The sequence below is a fragment of the Helianthus annuus genome, chromosome 8 (genome assembly GCF_002127325.2).
Source record: "Helianthus annuus cultivar XRQ/B chromosome 8, HanXRQr2.0-SUNRISE, whole genome shotgun sequence".
Lineage (NCBI taxonomy): Eukaryota > Viridiplantae > Streptophyta > Magnoliopsida > Asterales > Asteraceae > Helianthus > Helianthus annuus.
Window position 1 is genome coordinate 67,853,037 of NC_035440.2, and position 19,827 is coordinate 67,872,863.

Here is a 19,827-nt window from a genome sequence, read left to right on the forward strand (position 1 = left end):
TTAACAAAAACGACAAAAATACCTCTGACTTCATAGAGAAAAATGAACGGAGTTAACAAACCGTACAAAAATAGTAAAAATTCAAACCTTTTGGATCTAGATACGAAAAAACAAACATTTAAAAAAAATCACAAAAATAAAAATAAAAATATAGAAACCAATAAAGCACTACTTGTTATATTTTACCAAATCCCCAACCAAAACTAGAAGTGAGAGGGTGCAAGATATTAGGTTTGTGAAAAATGGGGAGAAAGAGCGAAGTGGTGTTCGATGAACAACCGCCGGATTTCGATCCGGCCAATCCATACAAGGATCCGGTGGCGATGCTCGAGATGCGTGAGCACATCGTGCGGGAGAAATGGATCGACATCGAGACATCTAAGATAATCCGCGACAAGCTCCGGTGGTGCTACCGCATCGAAGGCGTCAATCACCTGCAGAAGTGCCGTCATCTGGTCCAGCAGTACATGGACTCAACTCGTGGTATCGGCTGGGGTAAAGACGGCCGCCATCCTGATCAACACGGTCCGTCTCTTCATTACATTACACTTTTGTTTTATCATTATCTTTCTTTTTTACTCAAATTTCTTGTTTCTTTTTCAGGTCCAAAGGTTCAGAGCTTGGACTGATAACGGTATTTTTCTATATATTATTCTTCATTTTATTTCATTGGATTACTCTCTGGTTGTTGTTTGTTAGGGTTTTCTAATTTAATTTTAGTTATATTTATATATTACCTCAATTTAGCTGTTAGGGTTTCGTTGTTTGTGTTAATCTTACAGCTTCTAGTGGCTTTTTTAGGGTTTCGGCTATCTATACCACACCACAATGTAAAGAAAAAGAGTAAATTATTTTTTTAGTCCATGTGTTTTAGTGGTTTTAACCACTTGAGTCCAAAATCAAAAAGTTTAACGCCCCGAGTCCTTAGCCATTTATTTATAACGTTTTGAGTCCAATTTTGTTCATTTTATAACGGTTTGAGTCCAATTTTGTCAAAAAATTGGACTCAAAAGGTTAAAATTTGGACTCAAATGGTTATAAAAAAGCGTCTAGGGACTCAGGGCGTTAAACATTTTAATTTTGGACTCAAATGGTTAAAACCACTAAAACACAAGGACTCAAAAAGTAATTTATTCAAAGAAAATTATTAGTCAATAGGAAGAAATATGGATTTTGAAATCACACTGTTACATAAAAACAGTTTTAAACCCTCAACGACCTAAACTATAGAGATTGATTTGGATATCAGAAAACCTAAACCTCAACCAAGAATGAAACAGAAAATAAAAAATTACAATCCAGAAAGTACAGAGATGACGATGGAGATGAGAACGTTCACCAGATGCATTTCTTTTTAATCTTTTACTCTTGTCATTCCCTTGGCTGGAAGTGTAATGTCTTTCTGTAGATTAAGGAGGTTTTTGTTATACAGCGTTTGTATATATTTCTTGCATTTCTGTCGTTTCTTAAATAGTTAGGTTAATAATAACCTGAACCCAGATCTGTTTTTTTATTTTTAAATGTCCTGCATTGGCCCAACCCAACTCCCCTTCCCCACTTGCTACCTCTAGGTTGATTGATTGATATGTTGATGCTCAACATTTTTTAAAAATTGACCCGTATTGACCCATTTTGAAGTTTCTTTGATTGAGTTTTATTTGGAACCCTTAAACTAAAGTAAATGAACTCAAAGATCACTAAATTGAAAATCAATATGAAGACAAGGGTAAGTCTACCATCTATGTTAGTTTAATATTGTTAGTTAATATGAAGGCAAGTGTACTGAATGGGTTATATATATTGTTATATTGATTAAGGTATCGAGCTATTATTTTTTGCTTTGAACGTAAATTACTCTTTTTTCTTTTAGGCATTAATACGTTCGATTATGTTTCAAAGTTCCTGCCTTCATCTCATAATACAATGTTTAGGCATTACTTTACACATAAATTGGTCACTGTAATTCTATAAACTATTTTACAAACATGAAAGAGACAAGTTATGGACCAATACAAAACTTCTCTTGTTTGTTTTGTTATTTAAATTTTGTTACCCTATTAAATTGGGGGTCTATCCCGTTTGACATGTTAACAAGTGGAAATCCGATCTTGTTGTCTGGTAGAAAATGTTGACAATGTGTACTAGAGCTAAAACTAATTGAATTTACTTCCCTGATGTTGGCAGGTAATGCATTGGGGAGAGGCTGGAGCTCTTCCTATACCAGTTTGTTTGGCAGTTTAATTGGACACCAATCATGTATTTTGATGTGTTATCTCATAATAAAAACTAAACTTTACTCTCTTTGATTGATATTTGATGCAATTCTCATTATGAAATGTCATTCTTATCAAGAACCAAATGATTTTATTGAAAACGAACTTTTAAACTCATTATTATCAAAGAGGCTGCCTTAATATCTTGTCGTGCTAAGCTATATAGGTTATCATCTATTAAATTTGATATTATGTTACACTTATTTAAAAACATTAACTTTGATATTAGATACCCGGATAGTCCCTGTGGTTTTGTAAAATAACACCTATAGTCCCCAACTTTTGGAAATTACACCGATGCTTCTTGTGGCTTACTTTTTGTTACTCGGATAATTCCTAGAGTGGATGTCCATTAGTTTTCTTCGTTAACTCCATGTAAAATGACCAACATGCCCTTAGTATTAAATTAAAACACTAAAGTAGATATATTAAAATTAAAGGTAGGACCCATCAACCTTCTTATTCACCAAGTCCTTGTATGTTTCACACACGCGCTCACTCACCACCACCTACCTCCACCACATACCACCAGCCGCCACCACCTGTAACTCCACTAACATCAACATCTCTACCACCTAAACTCCTTCCTCCATCCCGGATCCCTTCATCCACCACATTAAGTCCACCCTGTATCCAAACACCACCCCTCAAAATCCCAAAACCCTTGAACACAACTTCTGAACAATCAACGATCCGACAAAAAGATCTCAGGTCCGACACATATGAAAGCCTTAGTAAATTAAGAACTAAAGGTCAAGATGATATATCTAAGGCTGGAGGTTAGACGATATGGCTTTGTGTGAATGCTTTGGTTATCCGGATTTTTTATAACCATAACATGCAATCCCAAATGGCCAGAGGTTCAACGGTTTCTGAAAGACACCAATCTTTCCGGAGGATAGGCCTGATATCCTATCCAGATGGTTCAAAATAAAGTTGGATTCAATTTGCAAAGATTTAAAAAAGAATCATCTTTTTGGCAAAGCTTCAGCAGGTACTGTTTTAAAATAATATTCAAATGATTATTACCATTCAATGTAACAATTTGTTTATTTTTTGTAGTTGTTTACACTATCGAGTTTCAAAAACGTGGTTTGCCTCATGCCCATTTATGCCTATTCATGGAGATTGAATCGAAATTACCTACGGTGGACCACGTTGATTCAATTATATGTGCAGAAATACCAAACAGAAATGAAGATCCAGAATTATTCATGCTTGTGAAAGAATATATGATACGCGGTCCATGTGGTAATGCTAGGTTGAGCTCTCCATGTATGGTTGATAGAAAGTGTTCAAAAGCCTTTCCCAAGAACTTTCAAGATCGTACTACAATAGATTCAAACGGGCTCCCATTATACATAAGGAGAAACAATGGTGCTTTTGTTGTGAAAAATAAAATTGACCTTGATAATAGAAGTATGGTGTAACAACCCGCGTCTTGAAGTCAAAGTACAAGTCAAAGGAAGAAAAGATTGCTAAATGTGATCTGTCACTCCTTGCTTAATTATTGATTGTACTATTTGACTTGTTAACCGATACTTTAATTTATGTTACTTTAGTTGTATTATGTGTAGTAAATGCAATAATCGTTGTTTATCGCTAATCTACTTAACGCTATCTCATCTCTATCGCATCGCCACTTGAATCGCATGTTCTGGATATTGTTCTACGTGTGTGTGCTATTGTGTGATACTTGTGCATGTTTATTATATGTTTTGTGGTGAATAATCGCAAACGCAATCGCAACTCTATCACATCGCAATCTAATTGCAAACGCTAAACGCAAGTTTAATTATGTTGTTGTATGTTAGTTATGTTATTTGTGTAACTATTATTTAAACATATCGCATCGCTTAATCGACACTCGCTTAAACGCATCGCAACGCTCAATGCACGAAACGAAAAGTCGGAAACTAACTCAACCGAACCATCTGATTGAAGGACCATTTGATCGAATGGTCATCCGTCCGGATGACCATCCGATCGGATTGCCCTCCGATCGCACCATTACACCGCCTCTCCTCTCCTCTCACCTATAAATAGCATCTGTCACATTACTGTTCATGTGATGTGACAACTCCCGTTCGACCAGCACGCTCTTGACCCTTTTTCTCTCGATTTCTCGCGATTCTTGTAAGTTTTCTGCTCAAATCTTGTACTTCTTTGATCTTCACACACTTTCTCATCATTTTCACCATCAAATCTTAACTTTTCACCATGAAATCTACTGATTTGGGTTGTTTTAGGATGATGTCATCATGGGTTCTCATGAACTTTAAAGTGTCACCTCATTCCACCAAGAACAACTGAGATCTCAGAGATTTCGACATGTTTAAACACAGATTTCGTCATAACTAAACATTTTCAAACCGATTTAAAATTCTTTAAACTCTTTTACACTCTTGCACTCAAAACCGATAGAATCTGAGCTCGTGTAGGCCCTTTACTCGTTCTATAGTAAAGTGTCGGTCTGAGAACGGATTCCTACCGAAGAGATGACCGACTTAACGGGTTGAACATGAACAACCATCAAGAACAGTTAACTGATCGGACGGGGTGATTCCCATCCGATCGGATGACTTGGACTTGGTGGAGTTTCCGTTGTTTAAACACGTTGTCATACGTCTCGGTCAAACCGCAAACTTTCTAAACTTAGTAAATTATCCAGATTTCAAAACAAACAGGTTACCAAACGGATTGCTGTCCGATCGGATAGCCATCCGATCGAACGACAATCCGATTGGACGACTTGTGGTCTTTCAACACTTAAACAAAATTTCAAAACTTCAAAAGATAACAGTTTCTAACGAATAGTCATCCGATCGGATGACCCTCCGATCGAATGACTATTCTATCAGGAGACTTGAATATTTGAAATATCTCACTTGGAACGGATTGCCATCCGATCGAACGACCATCCGGCCGGATGACCGTTCGACCGGACGACCTGAAAGGTAGAGATACTTCTCGTTTTATAAAATGCTACAACGAAAACTTCAAAGTCACATCATACACAAACACAACCTTCCCAAACGAATGACCATCCTACCGAATGGTCATCCGTCTGGATTGTCATCCGATCGGATGACCCTTCGTCACTTAGTTCATCCGACACTGTTTAACGCACCGTTCATCGCTTATGCTATCATTATGTAATCAAGCTAACTTTCCAGCGCTCCCTTCAATCCAATCCAAGGCTGTGTTATTCATTTAACACAATCTGTGAGTGTACTCGAACCCTTTTTGCTTTACGCACTTTTGGGTGTTACATACGTTACCTATTTCAAATCACAATCGACACACAACGCAAACACTTTTATACGCTGACCGTTATTACATGTTATACGTGTTACTCGATGAATGCTTGTATGTTATGATTACACAGTGATTGTTTCCTGACACCTTAGCAACGATAGTACTATAGTTTGGACTCAGCACCTGTCGTGGACGGGGGTTGTTAAGGGTTTTACTTCACATGTCACAGTGGTGATATGTGTTGCGCATTCTACAACTCGCAGTCATGTCTGTGCATATTTCATTGTCGATAACTTTCTAGCTTCACTTTTCAACATGTTACATGTTGGTTATGCGTAAATCGCTTTCGCTATCTATTATACTATTAAACTTGTATGCTCACCTTTACACTATGTGTATTGACCTCTATTTTAACGTATGTGGTAGGTGTTTAAGATGCTAGGATTGCTTGCTGTCATGGAATCAAGTCTAGGGGGGTCTAGAAACAAAACAATTGATATTTGAGTTGTCAGAACTATGATTAGTCTTTGAGATAACTATGTCTGTAATAACTGCTTTATTTGATAAGTTATGGTATGGAACATAATGTTAATTATCTGGTAATTTTGTTGTTATGGATTTCTCCTGGATAATTTGTTTCGCTCAGTGTCGCGCCCCGATGATTCCGCCATCGGTTGGGGTGTGACATGTGGTACCATACAACAAAAAAAAATATTGAAAATGTATCAGGCTCATTTAAACGTTGAATGGTGAAATCAAGTTGCCTTGATAAAATATCTGTTTAAATACATTAATAAAGGGTCTGTTGGTGCAGTATGTCTATTGACTTTGTCTTGTATCGAGTCATGTAATGTAATAGGATAGAACAATCAGTGCTCGGGGTGCTAGAAACTGAATTTAGTGGATTTGTTGGTAATTCCGCTTGAAACTGTCAAGTGCGTGTTCAAGCGAAATCAACATTGTTAATTCCGTTTGAACGTGACTTGGTCGTTTCAAGCGAAATCACACCACTATAAATAAGGAGCATGTCCGTTTCATTTGAAGCGGAATTAAGGTCTTGTATTCGGTAACGAGGTGCTGCCGAATTGTCTCCAGGTGCTGTAATTCTATCAGATTAATACAAGAGACATTTATGTCACACCCCGGCCGCGTATAACATGCAACCGCGGCGGAAACGCCGGGGAGTGTTGGGACAGAATTAAATTGTTTCAAATCCATGGCAATTGAAGCTTCGTTTTATTAATCAAACATGAAAGTTTACATTGTTTTATACAAGAACCAAAGAGTACATAACATAATTTAATTAGTTCTTGTCTCGTTTTAAGTCACTAAGGCACAGGTCCGCCTATGTATGTCTTGATAAGTCCTATGCATCATCTCCTGAAAACACATGTGAAAATAGGTACGTCAGCATAAAAATACCTGTGAGATATTTTGGTTTTGTGAAAACGGAATTCATGACTTATGTTTGAGAAAATGTTTAGTCATGAACCTTGTAATTTGCTTTGTCTTGTAAATCATTTGAAAAACGATAAGATCAGATGATATGTATAAATAAGAGAACACTGTATGGTTAAATGGATAACCATGGAAAATGAGTTTGTATAAGATAAGTCGTTTGTAAAACAATGTCTCGTGAAAAGTGTGTTATTTGTATAAAATGTCATATGTCTCAAATTGAAATGATTCAAATAACGCTACGATATGTAATACCATACAAACACTTATATATAGGAAGTACCAGCGGCGTATCCACCATGCTTGTATCATATTACACATGCCTTGTTACTTAGATCACTTGCTCAAACCAAACCATCAAGATGAAATGTTTAACAACGGTAGAAATGTTTATGTATAGTCAAATGTCTATTGTCAAATGTAAATCATGTCAATAGATACAACTGGTTCACACGGTTCAATGGTTACAAACGGTTCATATAATCAAAGGGTTAAGACGGTTCACATAGTCAAATGGTTACAACGGTTCGAAATGTAGTATAATGTGTTCATATGCTGGATGAGCATATGCAACAGAAATGCTATGTAAAGCAATGTACTAAGTACGCACACAATGGGCATACATAGCATGTAATGTAAAGCAATGTACTAAGTACGCACACAATGGGCATACATAGCATGTAATGTAAAGCAATGTACTAAGTACGCACACAATGGGCATACATAGCATGAAATGTATTGTAAAGTGATGTGCTAAGTATGCACACAATGGACATACATAGCATAAACACAATGAAATCATGTACTATATATGTACTATTGAACATAGCAAGTATATGATGTGAAAACCGGAAAGCATGAAAGTAACAAGTAGGCACATGTGTTTCACCCCAAAACAGTTTGGAAAACAGTAAAAGAGGGGTTCAATGTACTCACATGAACTCCTCGAAAACATGTAAAAGATGGGGTTCTATGTACTCACCTGAGATTGCTTTGAATTCCTTGTATAATAACCAGATAATGCTAGAGATCACGGAATATCAAACGGCACCTAATAGGTAGCTATATTAATATACCAGACCAAAATCGGAAGGATCGGATAGTATGCGGGTTCGTAAACCAAACGAGTATGGAGACTCGTGTAATATGGTCTAACAAAGCCTACATACTAAAATGAAACCTAACCTAAGTGCTTGCGACCCATTACGACCCGTTTAGGTAGCTTATGCTACTTTAACGCGTCGTTCGCGTAGAACGCGTTTGGAACGCCTAACATCGTGACCACAAGGCATAACCTCGGAAGGTTATAGCTATGGTCACCTAATGTGTTTGGTCGGATCCTAATGATCGACCAAATGGGTCGGGTTCGAAAGTATAAGCGATGGTTTAGATCGCTTACCTTACGACCCTATATATGCACTAAACTAAAAGTGACAAGCTAAGCATGTTAGAACATGCTTAACTAAGTTTAGAAAACAGGTTTGGCATCAAAACAAAAGGCTTTGATGCTCACGAGTAGTTTGGTTACAAAATACACAAGAATGCGCATTTTGGCCGAAACTATGACTCGTCACTAAGCCTAGATAACGTGGTAATCAGTAGGTATAGTCACTATGGACTATAACCATCGTGATCACGCTCACGTTATGAAGTTCCATGAATTTCGTGTTGACCATAGGCTGGTCAACGCAGAAAGTCAACAAAACGTTGACTTTCGGACTCGAAAAGCGAATAAAAGAGTGAAAGAATACTTACGGAGGGTCCCCGAATGTTAATCTAGATCAAAATGGCTCAGGTATGAAACAAAGGTTCCAACTTAGAGCTCTTGATCAGATTGTGTGGGTTTTTGAAAGAATGGGGGTGGGGTATTTATAGTATTTCCCGAACCGTTAGGATCGTTTCTTAAAAAACGTGATCGAATCTCGATCGTACACTTGTCGAAAACTTGTGGTTACTGAAAATGTCCTTTAGTGAGCTGAAAGGGCAAGTATTGATTGTGTGGTTGTGGTTAAACCAGCTGAAATTTGCTGACTAGCTGATCTAATATGTTCTGGGAGTCTGACGCGCCCCGCGTAAGGATTTGGGCAATCCTTACGCGCCCCGCCTGAGGGTCACAGATCAGAATTTTCAATTTTAGTCCCTGCACTTCAGAAACATGCAATTTGGCCCATTTTTGGCACGTTTAAGCCCCGTTAACCTCATTTCAAGGCTCTAAGATGAAGTTAAAGTGTAGGGGACTTGAAATATGCTCAAAAATATTCCGGATGTCGGTTCTTTTGGTCGTACGATCGCGATGTTCGCTTAATTACGACGGAATGCGCATAAGCGCGAAAGACGATCCAAATGACGCGACGACTGGATTTTTCTCATGCCAAACATAAGGCATAATATTAGGATTCTTACATAAATTTTTGGATGTCCGGATGTATTCAGAACGTAAGTTATGCGCGAAAGTGCAAACTTGTGCACTTTTTGACACTTTTAGTCCCTGAATGACCCAAAAGTTTATTTTAGCATACGAAACCCCTCAAAGCCTATTTCTAAGCTATGTAAAGGATATTTATGGTATGTTTAACTTATGGACATGTTCCGGAATGTTTGTTACAGTTCAAATTGCCATACTTTCACAGTTTGTCAAGTTTAGTCCCTGTAAGCGAATTAACTTGTTTTTGCCATACCAAAGCCTTCAAAACTTATTTCTAAGTTACGTAAAGGTTATTTAAGGTATGTTAAGTATATGTTGATGTTCCGGAGTATTTGTCGCATTAAACTGAGTACGTTTACGCACCAGTTTGCGTATAATTCTCTAGAAAGCGTTGTAGAGTTTGAAATTGAACAAGAATTGATATGTGCAAAAGATACACATATTTATACAAGATCCCAAGTATGAAATACAATATTTCATCGGCTTGGTATTTGTTTGATGGTCGCGGTGACACAGGTGTCACAGTCTCCCCTACTTTAGGAAATTTCGTCCCGAAATTTCTTCGTAGGAGTCTATTAGTGACTTTGCCAAATACCCACCAGCGATATGCAAGGCAATATTCTGTTATTTCCTTGACGGTCGTTCTTTAGAAACGAAAATGAACAAACGGAGTCATCTTCCTTAACGAGTATTCTTCAGAAATAGAAATAACGGAATAAGCAAACGGATGTTCATTTCCTCAACGGACAAATCTTCAGAAACGAAAAATGAATAAACGGAGTCATTTTCAATGGTTGCTTCATCAGAGTTGGAAATGAAAGATTACATCACGGATATTCATTTCCCCCAACGGATAAATCTTTAGAAACGAAAATGAACTAACGGAGTCATTTTCAACGGTTGCTTCCTCAGAGTTGGAAATGAAGGATTATACAACGGATATTCATTTCCCCAATGGATAATTCTTCAGAAACGAAAATGAACTAACGGAGTCATTTTCAACGGTTGCTTCCTCAGAGTTGGAAATGAAGGATTATACAACGGATATTCATTTCCCCAACGGATAATTCTTCAGAAACGAAAATGAACAAACGGAGTCATTTTCAATAGTTGCTTCATCAGAGTTGGAAATGAAAGATTACATCACGGATATTCATTTCCCCCAACGGATAAATCTTCAGAAACGAAAATGAACTAACGGAGTCATTTTCAACGGTTGCTTCCTCAGAGTTGGAAATGAAGGATTATACAACGGATATTCATTTCCCCAATGGATAATTCTTCAGAAACGAAAATGAACTAACGGAGTCATTTTCAACGGTTGCTTCCTCAGAGTTGGAAATGAAGGATTATACAACGGATATTCATTTCCCCAACGGATAATTCTTCAGAAACGAAAATGAACTAACGGAGTCATTTTCAATGGTTGCTTCATCAGAAATGGAAATGAAAGATTATACAACGGATATTCATTTCCCCAACGGATAATTCTTCAGAAACGAAAATGAACCAACGGAGTCATTTTCAATGGTTGCTTCCTCAGAGTTGGAAATGAAGGATTATACAACGGATATTCATTTCCCCAACGGATAATTCTTCAGAAACGAAAATGAACTAACAGAGTCATTTTCAACGGTTGCTTCATCAGAAATGGAAATGAAGGATTACACAACGGATATTCATTTCCCCAACGGATAATTCTTCAGAAACGAAAATGAACCTACGGAGTCATTTTCAACGGTTGCTTCATCAGAGTTGGAAATGAATAGGGTTAACTCTAGACACATGACAGAACTTGCTGTGATTTCTGTGCACTAAATTCCATAATTATGTATGCATCCATAATTACGTAATCCCTTGCACAGTCCGCACAGTTTGTTTTGTAATGTTTTTGGGGAAGGATATCAAACTTGTGATGAGGGTGACTAGACTTTCATCGGTTCCTTTTAATTAGATCGATAGGGGATCTTCTTAGTTAGGCCACCAAGGAGTCCTTTCTGCTATATCATCACATGATATCCCTAGCCAGATTTTTGGATCAATCTGTTTATCTAGACCACTCAAGGGGTCTAATTATGAAGTAGTACTTTATAATCCAAGGGACTTAACTATAACATAGAAGTCCATTGAGGAATTTAAGTAATACCTTTGGGTATCCTACTATGAATCTCTTGTACAAGGATATGTAAGATTCTACGAGGATTGGATAACATAATTTGGATCACACAACAACACATAAGGGAACACATAAGCACAAAGTCACATAATTGTTTAACTTGATTATAATTTGTTATTAACTTGTTATTGATTGAATATGGATATGAAAACCTGTTGACGGGCCTCAATGTCCACTGGGATTTATCTGAGAAGATAGGAAGATCTCCCAAAATTCGATTTTTGATTACAAGGAATCACCATATTCGAATTAAGGTATACAACAATTAAAGACTTACGAGAAATCCTTAGGTACCCTATTAAGGATTTATAGTGGTACTTTGGGTATTCGTCTTGTGTTGTAACCTGCGTCTTGTACTTCGTTTCCTTAGAATAAACGGGTTCTTAGGAATTTTGTGGAAGACGCAAGTGGTCATAGAATGGGAGAATTTTGGGGGTAGTTTGTTCTTCAAGGAATACGGTTCTTTGATTGTCGGTATTGTAAGGGATATGTTGTTTATACATGCAACCACAGAAATATATTGCAATGCAAATAAAATATTTATTTATAAACAATGATAACAACTGTTTCTTGGATCTTGACAACAAAAGAAAATAATACATAAGATGTGATTATTTCTAAACGATGTTGTCTTCTAGTCAGTCAGATGATCATCCTTGTGCTGGATTTGCATTAGCAAGCTTTGGGCAATTTCTTCGGAAATGACCCATCTCGCCACAGTTGAAACAAGAACCTGGTAGGAAACGACCTTGAGCGGGATTGTTGCCAGCTTGGTTTGGTGCAGCTGCAGCTGGGCAGATTCTTGTTGTATGGCCTATGAGTCCACAAGTTTGGCATTTGCGGCACTGTACATTGGCGTGATGATGGAGGCTACATTGGTTGCACAAGGGTGCAGTTCCATTGTATGGTTTTCTAGCAGGGGGTTGAGCTGGTTGGTTGGCTTGACCATTGTGAGCGACCACGGTGAAGTTCTGAGAAGCCTTTCGCTTCTTTGACTTCTTAGGGGATTCAGTTTGTTCATCCATGGTCTTTGATTCCTCGATTGGGTTCGATTCCCCGACCGGTTTCTTGTCACCTTTTCGGAAAAGTTTACCTTTCCTGATCTTTGATTCAGTCAAGGTTGCAGATAGCTCAATGGCCTGTCTGACTGTAGTAGGGTTGCTACCAGTCATAATGTCTTGTATTGAGTCAGGGAGGCCATCAATGTACTTTTCGATTGCCTTATCCAAAGGTGTAACCATATCCGGGCATAACAAACTTAACTCCTCATAACGGTCCGTGTAGGCTCGATGCTCACCGCTAACTTGCTTAAGATCGTCGAACTCCGTTTCCAAAGCCCTGATCTCGTGACGAGGACATAATTCCTTCATCATCAGAGCTCGAAGCTCTTGCCATGTTTGAGCCAGTGCCACATCGGCACCCCTATCTCTCATCACACCATTCCACCATGTCAAAGCTCGTCTCTCAAAGACGCTAGATGCGAATTCTACCTTTTGCTCGTTTGGACATTGAACATGTCTGAAGGTGTTCTCTAAACTCTCGAACCATTGTAGAAGTGCAGTCGCTCCTTGAGTTCCAGAAAACTTTGATGGCTTAGCTGAGTTGAACGTCTTGAAGTTGCAGAGGGCATGATTGTTGTTGTTGGCTTGGTTCTATTGAGCAAAGAGGTTTGGGAATTGAGCAGCCATTTGCTGCGCAATGATCTCTGCCAGTTCGGCAGTTGCTATCTGGTTTTCGCGTCGAGGAGGCATTCTAAAAGAGAAACAAGAAAGAAAACAGATGAAATGGCATTGGGTAAGAATAGGATGTTACAATTACCGGCCATAATCATGGTTGATGGTCATTTGTTTGAATCCACGAAGCAAACAAACAACACCAAGGCTGAGTCAAAGCAAATAGATCCTCATAGTGCATTGCGAAGACATGCTCGCCTATAAGTGGACACTCACCCCAAGAGTTCCCAGGTAAGAGTGACTGGTCCGATTATGTGGATTTGTACGAACACTCTAACCTTAGACAGAAAACCCGGGGTACAGGCATTCACTCTTCCAGTTTGCATGTATTCACACTATTTAGGACCCAAAACTTCGACGAGAGTTTTGAAAATTCCAAGGGGTTCAAAACCTTATAACAGAGGGTTCAAAACCTAGTAATCAATCATCCTAGAACAGATGATTAGTTTTCAAAGCGGTTTTGAAATTTATGTTCTTGTTGTGGTCGTCGCCCAAGGATAGGTGACGATATTGTTTTATGACTAAACGCAAGTAAACTCGCGTTAGGGTCCTAGGAAGGTTATAGACTAGGTCAAAGCATTACTAATAACCTAATTCCCTATAACCATTGGCTCTGATACCAACTTTTCTGTCACACCCCGGCCGCGTATAACATGCAACCGCGGCGGAAACGCCGGGGAGTGTTGGGACAGAATTAAATTGTTTCAAATCCATGGCAATTGAAGCTTCGTTTTATTAATCAAACATGAAAGTTTACATTGTTTTATACAAGAACCAAAGAGTACATAACATAATTTAACTAGTTCTTGTCTCGTTTTAAGTCACTAAGGCACAGGTCCGCCTATGTATGTCTTGATAAGTCCTATGCATCATCTCCTGAAAACACATGTGAAAATAGGTACGACAGCATAAAAATGCCTGTGAGATACATTGGTTTTGTGAAAACGGAATTCATGACTTATGTTTGAGAAAATGTTTAGTCATGAACCTTGTAATTTTCTTTGTCTTGTAAATCATTTGAAAAACGATAACATCAGATGATATGTATAAATAAGAGAACACTGTATGGTTAAACGGATAACCATGTAAAATGAGTTTGTATAAGATAAGTCGTTTGTAAAACAATGTCTCGTGAAAAGTGTGTTATTTGTATAAAATGTCATATGTCTCAAATTGAAATGATTCAAATAACGCTACGATATGTAATACCATACAAACACTTATATATAGGAAGTACCAGCGGCGTATCCACCATGCTTGTATCATATTACACATGCCTTGTTACTTAGATCACTTGCTCAAACCAAACCATCAAGATGAAATGTTTAACAACGGTAGAAATGTTTATGTATAGTCAAATGTCTATTGTCAAATGTAAATCATGTCAACAGATACAACTGGTTCACACGGTTCAATGGTTACAAACGGTTCATATAATCAAAGGGTTAAGACGGTTCACATAGTCAAATGGTTACAACGGTTCGAAATGTAGTATAATGTGTTCATATGCTGGATGAGCATATGCAACAGAAATGCTATGTAAAGCAATGTACTAAGTACGCACACAATGGGCATACATAGCATGTAATGTAAAGCAATGTACTAAGTACGCACACAATGGGCATACATAGCATGTAATGTAAAGCAATGTACTAAGTACGCACACAATGGGCATACATAGCATGTAATGTAAAGCAATGTACTAAGTACGCACACAATGGGCATACATAGCATGAAATGTATTGTAAAGTGATGTGCTAAGTATGCACACAATGGACATACATAGCATAAACACAATGAAATCATGTACTATATATGTACTATCGAACATAGCAAGTATATGATGTGAAAACCGGAAAGCATGAAAGTAACAAGTAGGCACATGTGTTTCACCCCAAAACAGTTTGGAAAACAGTAAAAGAGGGGTTCAATGTACTCACATGAACTCCTCGAAAACATGTAAAAGATGGGGTTCTATGTACTCACCTGAGATTGCTTTGAATTCCTTGTATAATAACCAGATAATGCTAGAGATCACGGAATATCAAACGGCACCTAATAGGTAGCTATATTAATATACCGGACCAAAATCGGAAGGATCGGATAGTATGCGGGTTCGTAAACCAAACGAGTATGGAGACTCGTGTAATATGGTCTAACAAAGCCTACATACTAAAATGAAACCTAACCTAAGTGCTTGCGACCCATTACGACCCGTTTAGGTAGCTTATGCTACCTTAACGCGTCGTTCGCGTAGAACGCGTTTGGAACGCCTAACATCGTGACCACAAGGCATAACCTCGGAAGGTTATAGCTATGGTCACCTAATGTGTTTGGTCGGATCCTAATGATCGACCATATGGGTCGGGTTCGAAAGTATAAGCGATGGTTTAGATCGCTTACCTTACGACCCTATATATGCACTAAACTAAAAGTGACGAGCTAAGCATGTTAGAACATGCTTAACTATGTTTAGAAAACAGGTTTGGCATCAAAACAAAAGGCTTTGATGCTCACGAGTAGTTTGGTTACAAAATACACAAGAATGCGTATTTTGGCCGAAACTACGACTCGTCACTAAGCCTAGATAACGTGGTAATCAGTAGGTATAGTCACTATGGACTATAACCATCGTGATCACGCTCACGTTATGAAGTTCCATGAATTTCGTGTTGACCATAGGCTGGTTAACGCAGAAAGTCAACAAAACGTTGACTTTCGGACTCGAAAAGCGAATAAAAGAGTGAAAGAATACTTACGGAGGGTCCCCGAATGTTAATCTAGATCAAAATGGCTCAGGTATGAAACAAAGGTTCCAACTTAGAGCTCTTGATCAGATTGTGTGGGTTTTTGAAAGAATGGGGGTGGGGTATTTATAGTATTTCCCGAACCGTTAGGATCGTTTCTTAAAAAACGTGATCGAATCTCGATCGTACACTTGTCGAAAACTTGTGGTTACTGAAAATGTCCTTTAGTGAGCTGAAAGGGCAAGTATTGATTGTGTGGTTGTGGTTAAACCAGCTGAAATTTGCTGACTAGCTGATCTAATATGTTCTGGGAGTCTGACGCGCCCCGCGTAAGGATTTGGGCAATCCTTACGCGCCCCGCCTGAGGGTCACAGATCAGAATTTTCAATTTTAGTCCCTGCACTTCAGAAACATGCAATTTGGCCCATTTTTGGCACGTTTAAGCCCCGTTAACCTCATTTCAAGGCTCTAAGATGAAGTTAAAGTGTAGGGGACTTGAAATATGCTCAAAAATATTCCGGATGTCGGTTCTTTTGGTCGTACGATCGCGATGTTCGCTTAATTACGACGGAATGCGCATAAGCGCGAAAGACGATCCAAATGACGCGACGACTGGATTTTTCTCATGCCAAACATAAGGCATAATATTAGGATTCTTACATAAATTTTTGGATGTCCGGATGTATTCAGAACGTAAGTTATGCGCGAAAGTGCAAACTTGTGCACTTTTTGACACTTTTAGTCCCTGAATGACCCAAAAGTTTATTTTAGCATACCAAACCCCTCAAAGCCTATTTCTAAGCTATGTAAAGGATATTTATGGTATGTTTAACTTATGGACATGTTCCGGAATGTTTGTTACAGTTCAAATTGGCATACTTTCACAGTTTGTCAAGTTTAGTCCCTGTAAGCGAATTAACTTGTTTTTGCCATACCAAAGCCTTCAAAACTTATTTCTAAGTTACGTAAAGGTTATTTAAGGTATGTTAAGTATATGTTGATGTTCCGGAGTATTTGTCGCATTAAACTGAGTACGTTTACGCACCAGTTTGCGTATAATTCTCTAGAAAGCGTTGTAGAGTTTGAAATTGAACAAGAATTGATATGTGCAAAAGATACACATATTTATACAAGATCCCAAGTATGAAATACAATATTTCATCGGCTTGGTATTTGTTTGATGGTCGCGGTGACACAGGTGTCACAATTTATAATTACACCGAGCGTCCGTTTCATTGATTCCGCCTCTGATTCGGATAAACAACTCTTCTGATCGACTCAGTCAGGTTGTACAACGATCCTACACCTGATAGAGCCACTATAGCTGTTGTGCAAAATGATAATCAAGCTGAAGAACAAGCACAGGACGAGATCAAAGTGTATTATGATTGTCGGTATATATCAAATTACGAAGCATCTTGGAGGATATTTGCCAATGAAGTACATTATAGAAGTCCTTCTGTTATGAGGCTTCCATTCCATCTACCTGGCCAACAGCATGTTGTTTTCGGCCCTGACGAGGGTATTAACTATGTTCTAAACAAACTATATGTTAAATCTTCAATGTTTCTGTCATGGATGGAACGTAATAAAGACCCGAATGACACATTGGCCCGTACACTTACATATGTTCAGTTCCCAAGTTTTTATATTTGGAAGCTTGACAAGTGTAACACCCTGACCGCGTAAAACAACAAACCGCGACGGAAACGTCGGGGAGTCATGTCACAGGATAAATTGTTTCACAACACATGACATTTGAAGTTATGTTTTATTGAATTAATAAGTGTTTTACATTGTCTTAGAGTTAAAAACAGGTTCAAACATATTGTCTTTCAAATTTTAGGTCACTAAAGCCCGCGTCCATCCTATGTTAAGCATGCATATCAATCATCAAACAAATACTGCTGAAACATATGTGAAAAGAGAGTCAGCATAAAAAGCTGGCAAGTACATAGGTTTTGTGAGTGTGTCAAATTCATGGCTTGTATACATATTGCAATCCCTCGTCCGACTACTAGAGTCGATAAGTGAAAATCTTGTATCAAAAGTGTTCGGTATTGCAATAAAATTAACCAACTAAAACACGTTGGTTAAAGTTTATGAAAACCTTGTTGCCATGAATCTTGACTAAAACATTTCTTTTATAAAACCGAGTAGTAAATCGTCTTAAACCCAAAATGTGGTGGGCCCCTTCCAGGTAGCAGTCACCCTCAACCAGTTGGTCTGAGTTAGCAGGGATACAGTCCTCGCTGGGTCGGTTTAAAGTTTTAATAGTAGTTTGTAAATAAGGGGTTCAAGCGGTTTCTTACTCTCAGTCGGGCCAGTTATTCCCGGCCAATCCATGGAGTAGTACTAAACTTGAAGCAGGTTCTTACAGGATCTATACAAAACGAGACATAGAATTACCCAACCATCCTTCTAACCCCATTCCAAGTAGTTAACATGCTTTATATAGACCGTAAAGACATGAATATGTGAATAAACGACATATGAAGAATGGTTGAATAAATTCGCCTTCAATATAAAAAAAACTAATTATTAAAGTCATTAATACATACCCAATTAAAAAGTTGCCAAAGATTGGAAATCATAAAAGAAATACATAAAAGATATGTCTTCACCAAGTGATGTTAGAATTTAGCCAAGCATGGCCTTTGTTTGACAAAGATTCTTACTATCAATCTTGGATCCCGAGACTAGACACACACTCTAAAATATGGAAAATGGATGATGGTGGTGGATGATGGTGTTGTAGTGGTGGTGGAGTGGTGGAAAGTGAGAGAGAAGTGGTTTGCCAAGGGATTAGTTGAAGTGAAACCAAACATTCCCTATTTATAGTTGAAAATAGATCGTCCAGCACGGCCCGTGCCTGCCTGGCACGGCCCCGTGGCCATCAGTCTCTCTCTTCTACATTAACTGCAGTGTCAGATTTGTACTAACACGACCCAGTGTGTCCATGGCACGGGCCGTGACCAATGTACTTGTTGTACTTCTTCAGATTCTGGAAATCCTATAGTTTACTACGCCCCGTGTTGCTTTAGCACGGCCCCGTGTTAAGCTTGGAATTTGTCTTTTGTTGTTGTCTCTTTCTGCTGCAGTGAATTCCCTACGGGCACAACTCGTGCTAGGTGAGCACGACCCCGTGCCAGAGCTTCTGTTTTTGTTATTTCTTTGGTTTGGATGGTAAAATCATTAAACAAATTCTTGAAATTAGGACCAGAAAGAATAATGAAATTGTACAATTCAAGATTGCAAAGGATCGAAGAAAGGATGGTCACTGAAGTAAATTAGTTTGTTAAACGCCATATTTTCCATATTATTTTGGTTAAACTTTTGCATGTTTATGTTAGGATCACCTGTAAAATGCCATATTTTGCACATAGTTTTGTTTTTGTTTACCCTATACATGTTTATGATAAATCACCTGTATATTTATCATGTTTCAAAATGCCATATTATATAGCACAATTTATGTTTATATGTTACATAACACCCCAAAACAATATACCACAAAAGAACATAAAAACATTATAATGCTATCACATAAAACGTTAAAATGCTAGATACATCATATCTTCTGGCTTTTCAGTGTCACAACTATGAAGAAAAGGAATCTTCACAGCATAAAGTACTATGAACAAACGAGAATTCAGAAGGTCTGTATACAACTGTTATTGTTTTGGCACCAAAATAATATAATAAGTAAATGTTAATAAAAACAAAATTTATTGCTCATTTTAAAAGACGCCAAAAA

General features: G+C 38.0%; 1 protein-coding gene across 1 annotated transcript; it reads left to right on the forward strand.

The window, feature by feature from the left end:
• Positions 1 to 172: 172 nt before the first annotated feature.
• On the forward strand, positions 173 to 2,390 carry LOC110873009 (NADH dehydrogenase [ubiquinone] 1 beta subcomplex subunit 10-B). The gene is made up of 3 exons (XM_022121906.2): positions 173 to 525; positions 604 to 634; positions 2,185 to 2,390. Exons 1-2 carry the CDS (start codon positions 243 to 245, stop codon positions 627 to 629), a joined length of 309 nt encoding a protein of 102 aa, XP_021977598.1. The 5' UTR covers positions 173 to 242; the 3' UTR covers positions 630 to 634; positions 2,185 to 2,390.
• The last annotated feature ends 17,437 nt before the right edge of the window (positions 2,391 to 19,827 follow it).

Bases quoted from the DNA above. Each gene is read 5' to 3' on its own strand.
- LOC110873009 (XM_022121906.2), top strand. From the start codon at position 243: ATGGGGAGAAAGAGCGAAGTGGTGTTCGATGAACAACCGCCGGATTTC. The intron at 526-603 runs GTCCGTCTCTTC...TTTCTTTTTCAG, and splicing joins CCGCCATCCTGATCAACACG to GTCCAAAGGTTCAGAGCTTG.